The 12,773-nt window shown below is 55.5% G+C and overlaps 2 protein-coding genes across 4 annotated transcripts in view; one reads left to right on the forward strand and one right to left on the reverse strand.

Moving 5' to 3' along the window:
- CFAP73 (cilia and flagella associated protein 73) lies at positions 1–12,010 on the forward strand. 2 transcript variants are annotated; one of them, XM_023203965.2, is made up of 8 exons: positions 1–56; positions 2,106–2,211; positions 3,287–3,391; positions 3,705–3,905; positions 4,910–5,131; positions 5,728–5,886; positions 7,872–7,960; positions 11,650–12,010. In XM_023203965.2, the coding sequence occupies exons 1-7, from the start codon at positions 1–3 to the stop codon at positions 7,947–7,949; spliced, it is 927 nt and encodes a 308-aa protein (XP_023059733.1). In that variant the 3' UTR covers positions 7,950–7,960; positions 11,650–12,010. The 2 variants fall into 2 exon arrangements, with proteins under 2 accessions (XP_023059733.1, XP_023059728.1); XM_023203960.2 differs by lacking the exon at positions 11,650–12,010 and having other exon boundaries at positions 7,872–9,539.
- The window catches only part of DDX54 (DEAD-box helicase 54), a 28,274-nt gene continuing 22,939 nt past the window's right edge, over positions 7,439–12,773 (reverse strand). The window contains exons 18-20 of one of the 2 annotated variants that reach the window (XM_023203924.3): positions 12,216–12,320; positions 11,537–11,649; positions 7,439–9,375 (exon numbers count right to left, since the gene is read on the reverse strand). In XM_023203924.3, coding sequence (XP_023059692.1) covers positions 9,143–9,375; positions 11,537–11,649; positions 12,216–12,320 — 451 coding nt within the window. In that variant the 3' untranslated portion in view covers positions 7,439–9,142. Of the gene's footprint in view, positions 9,379–11,536; positions 11,650–12,215; positions 12,321–12,773 lie in introns of both variants that reach the window. The other variant, XM_023203919.3, reaches the window with a different exon arrangement.

A 12,773-nucleotide genomic window follows, 5' to 3' on the forward strand; every position in this document is an offset into this window, starting at 1 on the left:
ATGGCGGTGCCCTGGGAGGAATATTTCCGACTGGCTTTGCAAGAGAAACTGTCTACGTGAGTGGGACATAGAGGGAGGGAGGGAGGGCCAGCAGGAGGGCGGAATGCGTGGGCTGGCCCATCCCTTCTTCCTCACCTCCTGCGTCCTGGCTTCTTTGGGCAGATCACAGTGGGGTTACTGTCCCCACTTCACAGAGGAGGAAACTGAGGCTCAGGGAGAAACCAAGACATCACCGTGGTCTCAGGGATCGTTCCTGATCCCCCAACCCTAGCTGAGATCCGGCTGAGGTTAAATCATTCAAACCAAGCTGGGAAGGAATTATTCTATGAAATCCTGCTCCCCAATCCACCCCCAAAACTGCATTTTCAGGAGGAACAGAGGAAGCTTGTTCTGTGCCTCCTTCATGTTCAGTAGCACGGCCTCAAGTCCCAACCTCAGTATTAGCATCTGTAAAATAGGGAGGGGGGTTCCCTCCTGGACCATGGCTGGGAAAACCTTGATGATTACACATTAGTCATTCCTTCTGCTCTCCCTTTCTCCCGAGGCGCTGAACTCCAGAACTCCACTGCCTCGTGGGCCTCTGCCTGCAGTGGTATCAGGCATTTGGGGCTTGGCCACAGCAGGGAGCTGGTCTCCCCACCCGACCTGCTCTCCTGCAGACTGCCCTGGCAGTAACATCCTTCCGGTTCCTGGGGTCACCTCTGACCCATTTCTCATCCCCCTCCCCATTCCATCAGTTCTGCTCTCACCTCCCGCCACTGCTGCCCTGCTTGGAACCACACTATCTCTGGAATATCCCGTGGCACCACCACTGGTCTCCTGCAGCTGCCCACTGTCCTTGCTCCTCACAGCAGCCAGAAGGACCCCTCCTCTGCCCAAAACCCCCCACTCCGCTCCCACTTCACTTCAATTCAAGGCCAAAGTCTCCACTCACCATGGCCCACCGCAGTTGGATTCTCAGCCCCTCCCTGCTCCCAATTCCCATCTTTTTCCTCCTCCCTCCCTCCTCTGCACCCACCCTAGCCACACCAGGGTCCTAGAATCTCTTCCCTGGAGATGTCCACGTGGCTTGCTCCCTCTTCTTCTGCAGGTCTCTGCTCAGATGCCACCTCCTCCCTGTTGAAAGATTCCTTTAGTCCACTTAATTTTTCATCTCAGTGCCTACCATGTCCTGTCATTCTTTAATATTATTATTATTATTATTATTTATTAGCTTGATCTTCTGTGGCTCCCAGCAGAATGCCAGCTCATGAAGGAACAGGGATTTTTGTCTGTCCTGTTCACAGCTGCACCCCCAGTCCTACAAGGGTGCCTGGCCCAGAGTAGGTGCTCAGGACAATTTGTTCAATGAATAAAGAATTCAACCAGGTTGCAGTGGCTCACGCCTGTAATCCCAGCACTTTGGGATACCAAGGCGGGCGGATCACATGAGGTCAGGAGTTCGAGACCAGCCTGGCCAACAGGGTGAAACCTTGTCTCTACTAAAAATACAAAAATTAGCCAGGCATGGTGGCGTGCACCTGTAATCCCAGCTACTTGGGAGGCTGAGGCAGGAGAATTGCTTGAACCTGGAAGGCGAGAGGTTGCGGTGAGCCAAGCTCGTGCCACTGCACTCCAGCCTGGTGACAGAGCGAGACTCCATCTCAAAAAATATGTAATAATAATAATAATAATAATAATAATAATAATAATTCAACCAGATATGGTGGCTTATGCCTGTAATCCCAACATGTTGGGAGGCTGAGGCAGGAGGATTGCTTGAGTCCATGAGTTCAAGACCAGCCTGGGCAATAAAGCGAGACCTCATCTTTACCAAAAAAAAAAAAAAAAATTAGCCAGGTGTGGTGGCACATGCCTGCAGTCCCAGCTACTCAGGAGACAAGATGGGAGGATCGCTTAAGCCCAGGAGTGAGCTATGATTATACCACTGCACTCCAGCCTGGGTGACAAAGCAAGACCCAAAAACAGGTCTCAAAAAAAAAAAAAAAGAAAAAAAAAATTAAACAGCCAGCAGGTGGCTAATGGGGCACTCCAGACACAGTGGTGAGATGTGGGGCCCTGAAACATGCTTCCTTCACCCCCACCTCCTACTTGAGCCTCTTCAGAAAGCTACCAGAGCAGGCTGAGGATTACGTTCCACCAGTGCTGCGTCTCCTGGAGAAGAGGCAAGAGCTGGTAGATGCAGACCAGGCCCTGCAGGCCCAGAAGGAGGTGAGCCCCGACTACTGTAAAGAGGTGGTGAGCCGGCGGATGGGAAGTGATGGAGCCAATTTATTAGTGACAAGGTCTGAGACAAAGTCATTTTACCACTCCAAGCCTTGATTTCCTCATCTGTCAAATGGGGATCAAATGAGACCAGTTGTTGGTGCAAATATATTTGTGAGCATTGAGTATGTGCTGGGCACTGCATTAAGACCTGGAGGTCGCTGCGCGGTGGCTCAAGCCTGTAATCCCAACACTTTGGGAGGCCGAGACGGGCGGATCACGAGGTCAGGAGATCGAGACCATCCTGGTTAACCTGGTGAAACCCCGTCTCTACTAAAAAAATACAAAAAACTAGCCGGGCGTGGTGGTGGGCACCTGTAGTCCCAGCTACTCGGGAGGCTGAGGCAGGAGAATGGCTTAAACCCGGGAGGCGGAGCTTGCAGTGAGCTGAGATCCGGCCACTGCACTCCAGCCTGGGTGACAGAGCGAGACTCCGTCTCAAAAAACAAACAAAAAAAAGACCTGAAGGTCTTACAATGGTCCCTGCCCTTGTGGGGCTCACAGTCTAGAGAGGAAAACAAGTAAGTGTTCAGGTGGTGACTGCTGCAGGGAAGAAGCACTGGGTAGGGGTTGTGGGAGCCCAGAAGATGTCCCTACCTCCCCGTGGGGGTGGTCAAGGAGGGCTTTTTGGAGGAAGTAACGTCTTGGGGATTGCTGAAGGGCAAGTCGGCTTATCCAGCAAAGGCGAAAGGGATAAGGAAGGAAAAACAGGCAGAGAAAAACCATACACAAAGACTGGCTGGAAGGCGAGAACCAAACACAGGTAGTTAAGCGGCCGGAAGACAGAGTATGGGAGGAGAGAGGGTAAGATGAGGCCTGAGGGAAGCACAGGGACACTGGCATTCGGGGGCTGGAGGAGGGTGTTTCGGCTTCATCCCTGGGTGATGGGAGCCACGGATGGGTTGAGCAGGGAGCAGCCACAGATCAGGGACAACAGGTGGAAGGGGTTAAGTGTGAACCTGAGAGCATGGGAGGACCCGGACCCCCAAACCCACACAGACAACCCACTCCTCACCCCCAGGTGTTCCGCACCAGAATGGCAGCTCTGAAACAGCGCTGGGAACAGCTGGAACAGAAGGAGCGGGAGCTAAAGGGGTCGTTCATCCGCTTTGACAAGTTTTTGCGGGTAGGTGGAGACTCCTGGGGGGGAGGCGGGGTCTATGGGTAGCAGCTCACACCCCCATAGGAGCCCAGCAAGTAACAAAAAAAAGTGGTTTTCGTCATGCAAAAGGAAACGGCAGGAAACACACACGCCGATTTAAAAAAAAAAAAAAAAAAAAAAAAAGCGGGCGGGGGAATTGGGTGAAGAGCCAGCTTCCGAGCCAGGTCTGCTGGCTGCCCCTGGTTTTGCATGCGAATGTCAGGGCAGGATGGAGGTTCCGAACTCCCTGCCAGCTCCCGATTCCTGAAAATCGCCTTCTGCCCACCTTACTCCCCAGGACTCCGAGGCCCGGCGCAATCGAGCTCTGCGGAGGGCGGCGGAGGAGCGACACCAGGCGAGCCGCCGGGAGGCGGAGGCGCTGCGTCTGCGGACCCAGCTCCAGGAGCTACGGCAGGAACGCGCGCGGCTGCAGCGCCGGCTTAAGCGCCTGGAGCCCTGCGCGCGCCTGCTGGAGCAAGCGCTGGAGCTGCTGCCCGGGGTGAGTCCTGGGAAGAAGGCTCGGAGCTCGGCGCCACCGCGCGGCGTTGAGTGGCTCAGGGACGGCTTCGGACCGGCGAACTACTGTAGCGCTGAACTACTGGAGTTCTTGGCGTGCATGCCAAGAACTATCGCTTATGGAGCGCTCACTGTATGCCAGGGATACGCTTTAGTTTTTGTGGTTGTTAGTTTTGGAGTATTTTTGAGACAGTGTCTCGCTTTGTCACCAGGCTGGAGTGCATTGGCGCGATCACGGCTCACTGCAGCTTCGACTTCCTGGGCTCAAGGGATCCTCTTGCTTCTGCCTACCAAGTAGCTGGGACCACAGGCGCATGCCACCACGCCTGGCTATCTTTTTAATTATTATTTTTAGTAGAGACAGTGGTCTTGCTATGTTGCCCAGGCTGGTTTCGAACTCCTGGGCTCAAGCGATCCTCCCACCTCGGCTCCCAAAGTGCTGGGATTACAGGTGTGAGCCACCGCCCACGTTTTGTTTTTGAGTCCTCCCTAAAGTCCAGTGAAGTGAGTCCTGTTATTGTCAACTGTCAACCCCATTTTACAGCTAGGAAAACTGAAGATTCAGAAAGCTAACACCGGCCGGGCGCAAGTGGCTCACGCCTGTAATCCCAACACTTTGGGAGGCCAAGACGGGAGGATTGCTTGAAGCCAGGAGTTCAAGACCAGTCTGGGTAACATAGAGTGACCCCTGTCTCTACAAAAAATTAGCCGGGCGTGGTGGTGTGTGACTATATCCCAGCTACTCTGGAGCGGAGATGGGAGGATCACTTGAGCCCAGGAGTTCGAGATGACAGTGAGCTATGATCGCGCCACTGCACTCTACCCCAGGTGACAGACCGAGACCTTGTCTCTAACAAACGGAGGTTGACATTTAAGTCACTTTCCAGAAAGATTATTCCAATAATAAGGAACGCCGGCGGCCAAGTGGGATGGGGAGGGTAGGGGACTGCAGGCCCATGTGAGTCCCTTCCCCGCCCCCAACTCTAGTTTCAAGAGGTCCCGGAACTGGTGGCGCGCTTCGACGGCCTGGCCCAGACACAGGCGGCGCTGAGGCTCAGGGAGCGCGAGCGGCTAGCGGAGCTGGAGGCGGCGCGAGCGCGACTGCAGCAGCTGCGGGACGCCTGGCCGGACGAGGTGCTCGCACAGGGCCAGAGGCGGACGCAGCTGCAGGAGCGCCTGGAAGCTGCCAGGGAGCGTACGCTGCAGTGGGTACGGCCCGCCCTCCGTCGGGACCCCAGGCTTCCACAGCGGGGTGGGGAGGAGCGCCAGGGCTGATGAGGACAGATCGGGCAATGCGTACCCCAGAGGGTCCGCTGCACTAAGGAGGGGATCTCAGGCATCACTGAGCCCTTTCGGGCATGAGGCCCCGCCCTATCCGCCGGCACGAGGCTCCTGCAACCCTCTGCCGAGAGCACCTCGGGAGGTGCCTGACTGGCAGAAGTGGATGGGAAGAATGCCGGGCGCTGTGGCTCATGCCTGTAATCCCAACATTTTGGGAGGCCGAGAGGGGCGGATCACCTCAGGTCATGAGTTCGAGACCAGCCTGGCCAACATGGTAAAACCCTGTCTCTACTACTGGCAGGCGCCTGTAGTCCCAGCTACTCGGGAGGCTGAAGGAGGAGAATCGCTAGGTCCCAGGAGGCGGTGGTTGCAGTGAGCTGAGATCAGGCCACTGCACTCCAGCCTGGGCAACAAAGCTAGACTCCATCTCAAAAAGAAAAAAAACAAAAAAATGTGGCTGTGAAGAGAGGGCAGCCCGCTTCGGGCCAGTTGCCATAATTGGGAGCAGGGTGGGTGTTCTCCAGGAATCCAAGTGGATTCAGATTCAGAACACAGCAGCGGAGAAGACTCTGCTCCTGGGACGCAGCAGGATGGCCGTGCTCAACCTGTTCCAGCTAGTGTGCCAGCATCAGGGGCAGCCGCCCACCCTGGACATTGAGGACACGGAGGGACAACTAGAGCAGGTGAGGGCCCCTCTTTATGGCACCTCCAGCCCCCAAACACTCCCTCTTTGGAAAAATTAGGTACCTAAAACCCCAGTTAGCAACACCTTCCCTGGGTTAAGCATGGCCCTCTAAGGTCAGAGCCCTTGCCCCAGCCGTGGCTCGATCACCACGCGGGCACCAGGTCTAGGATGGATTCCTGAGTGTGTCTTGGCTCTGACAGTGGCCAGAAGAAAGCCATGCCCCTCTCTGCGATGAAGCTAGACTCTATCTCAAAAAGAAAAAAAAAAAAGTGGCTGGTCTCAATGCCCTCCCTCTACCAGGAAGGCCAGGGTTTGTGCTGAGTCCCTCTTTTCTCACAGGATCCAACAGCCCACACATGTGGCAACAACTGTAAAAAATCATGAGGTCCAGACTTGCTCTTCCTTAATCTCTGGCCCTCTGGCTCCCTGCTTCCTGCACAGAGAGGCCTCAGCTTCTGCAGGGAGGGTGAGGGTGGGGTGAGGTTGAGTTGTGTAGCGTAGAATGTGACATAGGCTTTTTTTTTTTTTTTTTGAGACAGAGTCTAGCCCTGTGTCACCCAGGCGGGAGTGCAGTGACATGATCTCGGCTCACTGCAACCTCTGCCTCCTGGGGATTCTCCTGCCTCAGCCTCTCAAATAGTTGGGATTACAGGCACACACCACACCTGGCTAATTTTGTATTTTTAGTAGAGATGGGGTTTCCCTATGTTGGCCAGGCTGGTCTCCAGCTCCCAACCTCAAGTTATCCTCCCGCCTTAGCCTCCCAAAGTGCTAGGATTACAGGTGTGAGCCACCACACTCAGCATGACATAGGTTTATAATGGGGGGAGATTTCAGACTTCAAACACTTCTTGTTTCTAGTGGGTATACCCAAAGCGTGGCCCCTTTGAGAAGTGGAGGCAAAATAAAGGGAGGCATCCCACCTTTTCCCCAACCCATTCCCATTCCTGTTCTGCCCAATGGCCAGGATTCCAACCGAACACCAAGATGTGGAACCTGGGAATCTGCTTCGCCCCTCCTAGTTGGTTGGATGCATCAATGCCACTGTTCTTCCCAGCCTGGCCTGTTACCTGGTTACCTTGTGGCACATGAGACTAGCAGAAACACAGGCTTGATGTAAACAGGCAAAAGTCAGTCCCTTTTCTTTCAGTCCAACTGGAGTAGTGGAAATTAAGAAGGAACAAAATCTGTAACCGGTTGTAATTAATTAGTTGTAAACAGCACTGCACTAGGACCAGATCATCTCTTTTCAAATCAACTCTCTGCCCGTCAAGGAGAAAGGCTCCATGGAGGGAACTATGCCTTTTCCCACCTCCCAACACTCCCTGGCCTCCGGGCCTGGGACTCACACTGTCCTGCGGCTGCCAGAATTCAGTAACAGCTTCATTTACTCATTGCACTTTCATTATTTTTCCAGTTGCCCCCTAGTTAGGACAAGGGATAACTATTTTTCTCCATTTTTGGTGGAGATAAAGTTTCCTTCTCAGTTGTTGATACGATGACAAATATGAGGGGAGCCCACAGATGGTTGTAAGTTCACCCTCAAGTCCTAGTTTTTACAATGGATCCATGGCATTTATTAAGCTCATATTCATGAAGAAGTTAATTAAAACACAATCAAGGACGACCACCCATGGAGATAAGAGTAGATCACAAACCAATGAACATGACTGATCCAGTTACAAGAAAATAAAGCCGACTGATGTAAATGAAAATACTAACTGGATAGTGCAGGTGACAGCAGCAAGGAAGCTGTGAAGGTGTCTGCTCACGCAGCAGTTGGGAAGGTTGGCCTGAGGCTTTTAAAACCCAGAACGGTTTAGGATCTCAGTCACCGCCTCTGGGAACCACCATCATTGCTGTTCTTTTAATGAGGGGGTCTCCAGTCCCCACCTGGCCTTTTGGCCTCTCCGCGTGTTGAGGGATGGGGGCTGGACAGTGACTCTGGGGCTGGGATGTGACTTGTGTTGGGCTCCCCCGCAGGTGAAGCTGTTCATGCAGGACCTCTCTGCCATGCTGGCTGGCCTGGGTCAGGCTGAGCCTGCGGCCCCTGCCTCCTAGCCCTGACCCAGGTGAGCAGCGGGAGAGGGGATCCCCGAGAGACCCTGACATAGGAGGGCCCACATTTCCATTGGGGTGTGGACTGAGTGGCTCTTCCTGAATCCATTTCCTCATTGGGAAGATGGGAGGGCTGTGCCTGTCCAGAGTGCTGTGGGCCTGCCATGAGGGGCACATAGCAAGCACTCAGTAAGTGCAGGCCCTGATGAGGAGGTGATGGGAAGGTCAAGGGGCTATGTGTGGGGCAACTGCCTCTAAAATGAGATCAGACCAGGCCCTCCCTGCCAGGGTGGCTGGGGCATGAAAAAAGCTCTTTGTCAGGTCTCAGCAGGGTCCATGCTAGATGAGAGATCACCAAGGCCCCTCCGCTATGGACTCGGCCAGGTGAGGGGCCCAGCCTGAGAATTCAGCTGCTGGGGCCACCGTTGACCTTCTCAGAACCTCAAACAGGGGGTGGGTGGTGAGAAGACAGAGGGCAGGCCAGGTTCTGACCTCCAGGTGTGGAGGGGTCGAGTTAACCTCTTCATAGTCAGAGGGGAGCAGCTGTGCCCTTGCCCCGGGGCTGCACATCCTGTTCCTCTCCCACAGCCCACTCCCAGCTGCAACCATGTCCCGGTGGGAGGAAGGGGGACCAACTCCCACCTCCGGTACCTGGCTTGTGCTCTGAGCCTCAATTTCCTCATCGCTAAATGGACACAGCAGCAGAACCTACCCTGGGGAGACCCACAACTCCTCTGCCACGTTAGCTGGGATTTTAGTACCTGGGTCTCTCCATTCCAACTCCCCAAGTAGACCGCACTCCTGGCCCACCAGCAGTGCTCAACAAAGATTTATTATATTAAAAATTCCATCGCCAAACCCTGAGGCACTCAGGGCTCTGACTGGTGCAGCCATGACCTCTGAACCCAGAACACATGGAAGCAGCAGCAGCTGAGTTGCCAACTCAGGTCTTGGCCTGCCTGGCTTTGCTGCCGAACTCCTACACACCCTTCAAGGCCCTGCTCAAACGTTTCTGTCTTAGGCTGACGCAGCTGCTGCCCTTCCGTGGCCATACAGTGCTCCTTTTCACGGACGATGGCTCCTGCAGGGAGTGCCCCCAGTCCCAGCACTGGGCCAGGCACACAGTGGTGCACAGGAACGTCTGCCGATGCCCACCCTAAGGCCAATCAAGGAGCCACGGGGCTGGGTCCCGGTCCTCACATCCTCTTCCGCATCTTGCCCTTCTTGGAGCGGGCACCCCGGCCGAAGGCGCCCTGCTGCAGCTCCTGGACGCGGCGGCGGTTGCGGGCAGAGAGCTGCTTGAGGCCACCACGCTGCAGGAAGCGCAGCTTCTGGGCCCGGCGCCGCTGCTTCAGGATCTGCTGCTTGGTCTTGAGTTCCGGGCGGACGCAGCCTGCAGGGGTGCCTGAGGCGCGGGGCCGGGATGCACCTGCTGGGACAGGGATTCAGGGAGCTCAGCTGTTGGGATCACTCCCAAGATCTCCTCCTCCCAGAAGCTTGCAGACTCCTCCCCTGTCCCTACTCCTGTTCTGTGCTTTTTGCTGTGGCCCAGTGTCTGTACACAGTAGGTGGCTAATAAAGTTTTAGGCAGCCTCATGGAGTGGTCAATAACACGGGGCCAGAACTGCTGGGGTTAAAATCCCAGGTGTGACCTCTTGGACCCTGGGCAAGTCAGTAAATGGCTCTGTGCCTCAGTTTCCCCATCTGTGAATTATAAATCACAGCACCTCCTTCACGGGTGAAGAGAAAATGCATTTCCACGGTATAAAGTGCTCAGAACAAGGCCTGGCCCATAGTGAGAGCCTTTTAGGCATGACTGTTACTATTAAAAATTCTCCAACCAAGAAGTGTATGTTTCCACACCTACTGCTACTGCACACTCTGAGGTCCCCCATAGTAACCAAAACAGACCTCAGCCTCTGTCTCCATGGACACCATGCTCTAGGCTTGTTAGATGAAAAAAGGGTGTAGATGAACCTTCCTTTAGGTGGGAGAGGAATCAGAGAAGGCCAGAGAGGGAGAGGGACTTGTCTGAGGTCACACAGCAAAGCAGCAGCAGCAGCAGAGGTCAGCGGCCCTGCCCTAGCCCGACAGGTGGGCGTCAGGTAGTCCATTCTTCTAGTTCTCCGGGAGGCAAGCACCACCCTCCCTGGCTCCCACTAAGTCCTGTGTCCTCCTCCTCCTCCCCATTCATAACAGCAGCCTCCCCAGCGGTCCTAGAGGGATGACCATTGGGGTGTTCCCAGCTGTCTCCAGGGGAGCCAGGGTGCCTCGCAGGACCTATCACCTCCAATGAGGACAAAAAGGAAGAACAGCTGTTTTCTCCCAAAGCCCATAGGTCGCCCCCGTCTCCCCAGCCCCTGCCCGCCCACTGCACAGCACTGCTCACAGCAGAAGCTGCTGTTTCACCCAGGTAAAAACAGGCTGAGAAGTGAGGTGTGGGTGGTCCCCACCCAGCCACGCTGACAAGGAGACACTCCCACAGATGGGAAAGCTGGAGGGGGAGGAGCCACAGAGAACAGGCCCAGGCAAATGCACGCAGGCTCACAGAGACACCCAGAGAAGGCAGTGACCAGCCCCAGAAGGTGGAGGGACACTGCAGGGGCTAATGCCATCTGAGAGAGACCCAGGACATGGTCCCAAACTCCCCACTCCCCAGGGAAGGCCCCAGGTGGGAGCCTTGGGCAGCTGGGTGACTCAGGTTCAGTCACAGCCCTCATAAGGCACCTGTTTCCCGGCCTGTAAAATGGGTATTCGCAGTCATCTTGCCTCCCAGGTCATGTGTGGCCTTCCAGGACACAGCCTGCCCACACCCAGCAAGTGGGAGCCCCTCCCTGACAGCAGCCCTTAAGCACAGGCTCTGGCAGACAGAGCTGGCTTCAAATCCACCTTAGCCTTTTACTGGCTGAGGGACCCAGGCCAGATCAAAGAGGTCGAAGTCCTCAAATGACCAAATATTCTATTTGCCAACCCACATTTTGAGGAAGTATCTTCCTCAACATCCCCCGTGATCGCCTCCTCCCAGAACCAAAGCTGCTTCTGACTGCGTCTTTGGTGACATGAACTTCCCCACAGCATTGCTAAAAAGAACGTCACTCCTGAGGATGCCACAGGGGTTCAATTCATGCCCACTCTGTCAGGTCGAACCACATGCAGATGCCATTTTTGCAGGTGAAAATGGACCACATAGCAGCATTCCCACAAGGTTCCACCTCCCGAGTTCTTTAGGATTTTAGACAACAGGCTTAATAGGTGAACAGGGCATCTACCAGAAGTCACCCCCGTGGCTTCATCTGTGAAGTGGACAGAGGTCCGGGACAAGGCACCCGAGGGGCACGGTACTTCCCAGCGCCTGTCAGGTGATGCTCGTGACCATCAGAGACCGGGATAGTAGGAAGGGGGAACCTGTGGGTGTGGGGGTTGGGTGGGGGGATCATGGAGGGACCTAGGGTTTTGGCAGCATACCCCAACACACCGAGCTCTGGGGCTCTGCAGTAGCCCCTGCACCCGTGCCTCAGTGTTAACCTAATCTGACCATAACTGCTCTACCTACCTGTGCACCCATACTCCCCACCCTCCCTGGCTCTCACCTTGGCCACGGCCTCGCTTCCCACCTCTTCGCTCTGGGCCTCGCCGGTCAGATGCTCCTTCTTCGTCCGAGTCACGATCATCAATTTTCTGTTTCTGTTTCCACTTCTGATAGCTGGGAAACCTTGTTAAGGAAGCTGCGTGAAGCCTCTGGGATGGAAGAAGGCTCCTCCCCACACCGCCCCAGCACAGTTCTGTTATCCCAGTCGCGGCTGAAGCTGCTCGGCCCCGCCCCCAGAACACAGGTCCCACTTATTGGAGATGCTGCTGCTGAAGCTGCTGGGCCCCGCCCCCAGAACACAGGTCCCACTTATTGGAGATGCTGCTGCTGAAGCTGCTGGGCCCCGCCCCCAGAACACAGGTCCCACTTATTGGAGATGCTGCTGCTGAAGCTGCTGGGCCCCGCCCCCAGAACACAGGTCCCACTTATTGGAGATGCTGCTGCTGAAGCTGCTGGGCCCCGCCCCCAGAACACAGGTCCCACCTATTGGAGATGCTGCTGCTGAAGCTGCTGGGCCCCGCCCCCAGCACAGGTCCCACTTATTGGAGATGTGGCTGCTGAAGCCGCTCAGCCCCGGCCCCTCATCCTCGGCCCCGCCCCCAGATCCCACTTAATTGGAGCTGCTGCTGCTGCTGGAGCTGCTCGGCCCCGCCCCTCCCCGGCCACGCCCCTCAGGATACAGGTCTCGCTTGTAGGAGCTGTTGATGTAGCGGCCACTCTCTGTCTTAATCTTCTTCTTGTCTTCCTGTCCTGACTTTCCCACAAACCGCTTCTTCTTACGGTCCCTGCAGGAGAGGGAGTTGGGACGGCTGCCGTGGAGGGAAACGCTTGGAGTGCCGGTTCCCGCTCAGGGCCTGTCTCCTCACCCGACCCTCTTGTCATGTTGTTGGAGCATTAAAGGAAAGCAGTGCAGCCAGGTCTGGCATGCAGTTGGCGCTCAATAAAGGTCAGAGGACTGCCGCCAGCACTGGGGCCTGGCTCAGGGACAAGGGCCTCCTGGAGGGTTTCCAATCCCCTCCCCCTTCCCAGCTGTGACCCTTGGTTGAGTCACACACATTCTCTAGACGCTAGAGTCCTCCTGAACAAATGGGTCCTGAGCCCTGTCTAGAAAGACTTGCCAGCAAAAAGGATAGACGGGGTCAAGATCTCTGTGGTGTGTGATCAAATCAAGGGGACAGGACAGCCAGGGGCCATCACACCTGCTGTGAGTGGTCACACGGGGGACAGCCAGGTCATAA

Source organism: Piliocolobus tephrosceles, chromosome 10, assembly GCF_002776525.5.
Source record: "Piliocolobus tephrosceles isolate RC106 chromosome 10, ASM277652v3, whole genome shotgun sequence".
Classification (NCBI taxonomy): Eukaryota; Metazoa; Chordata; class Mammalia; order Primates; family Cercopithecidae; genus Piliocolobus; species Piliocolobus tephrosceles.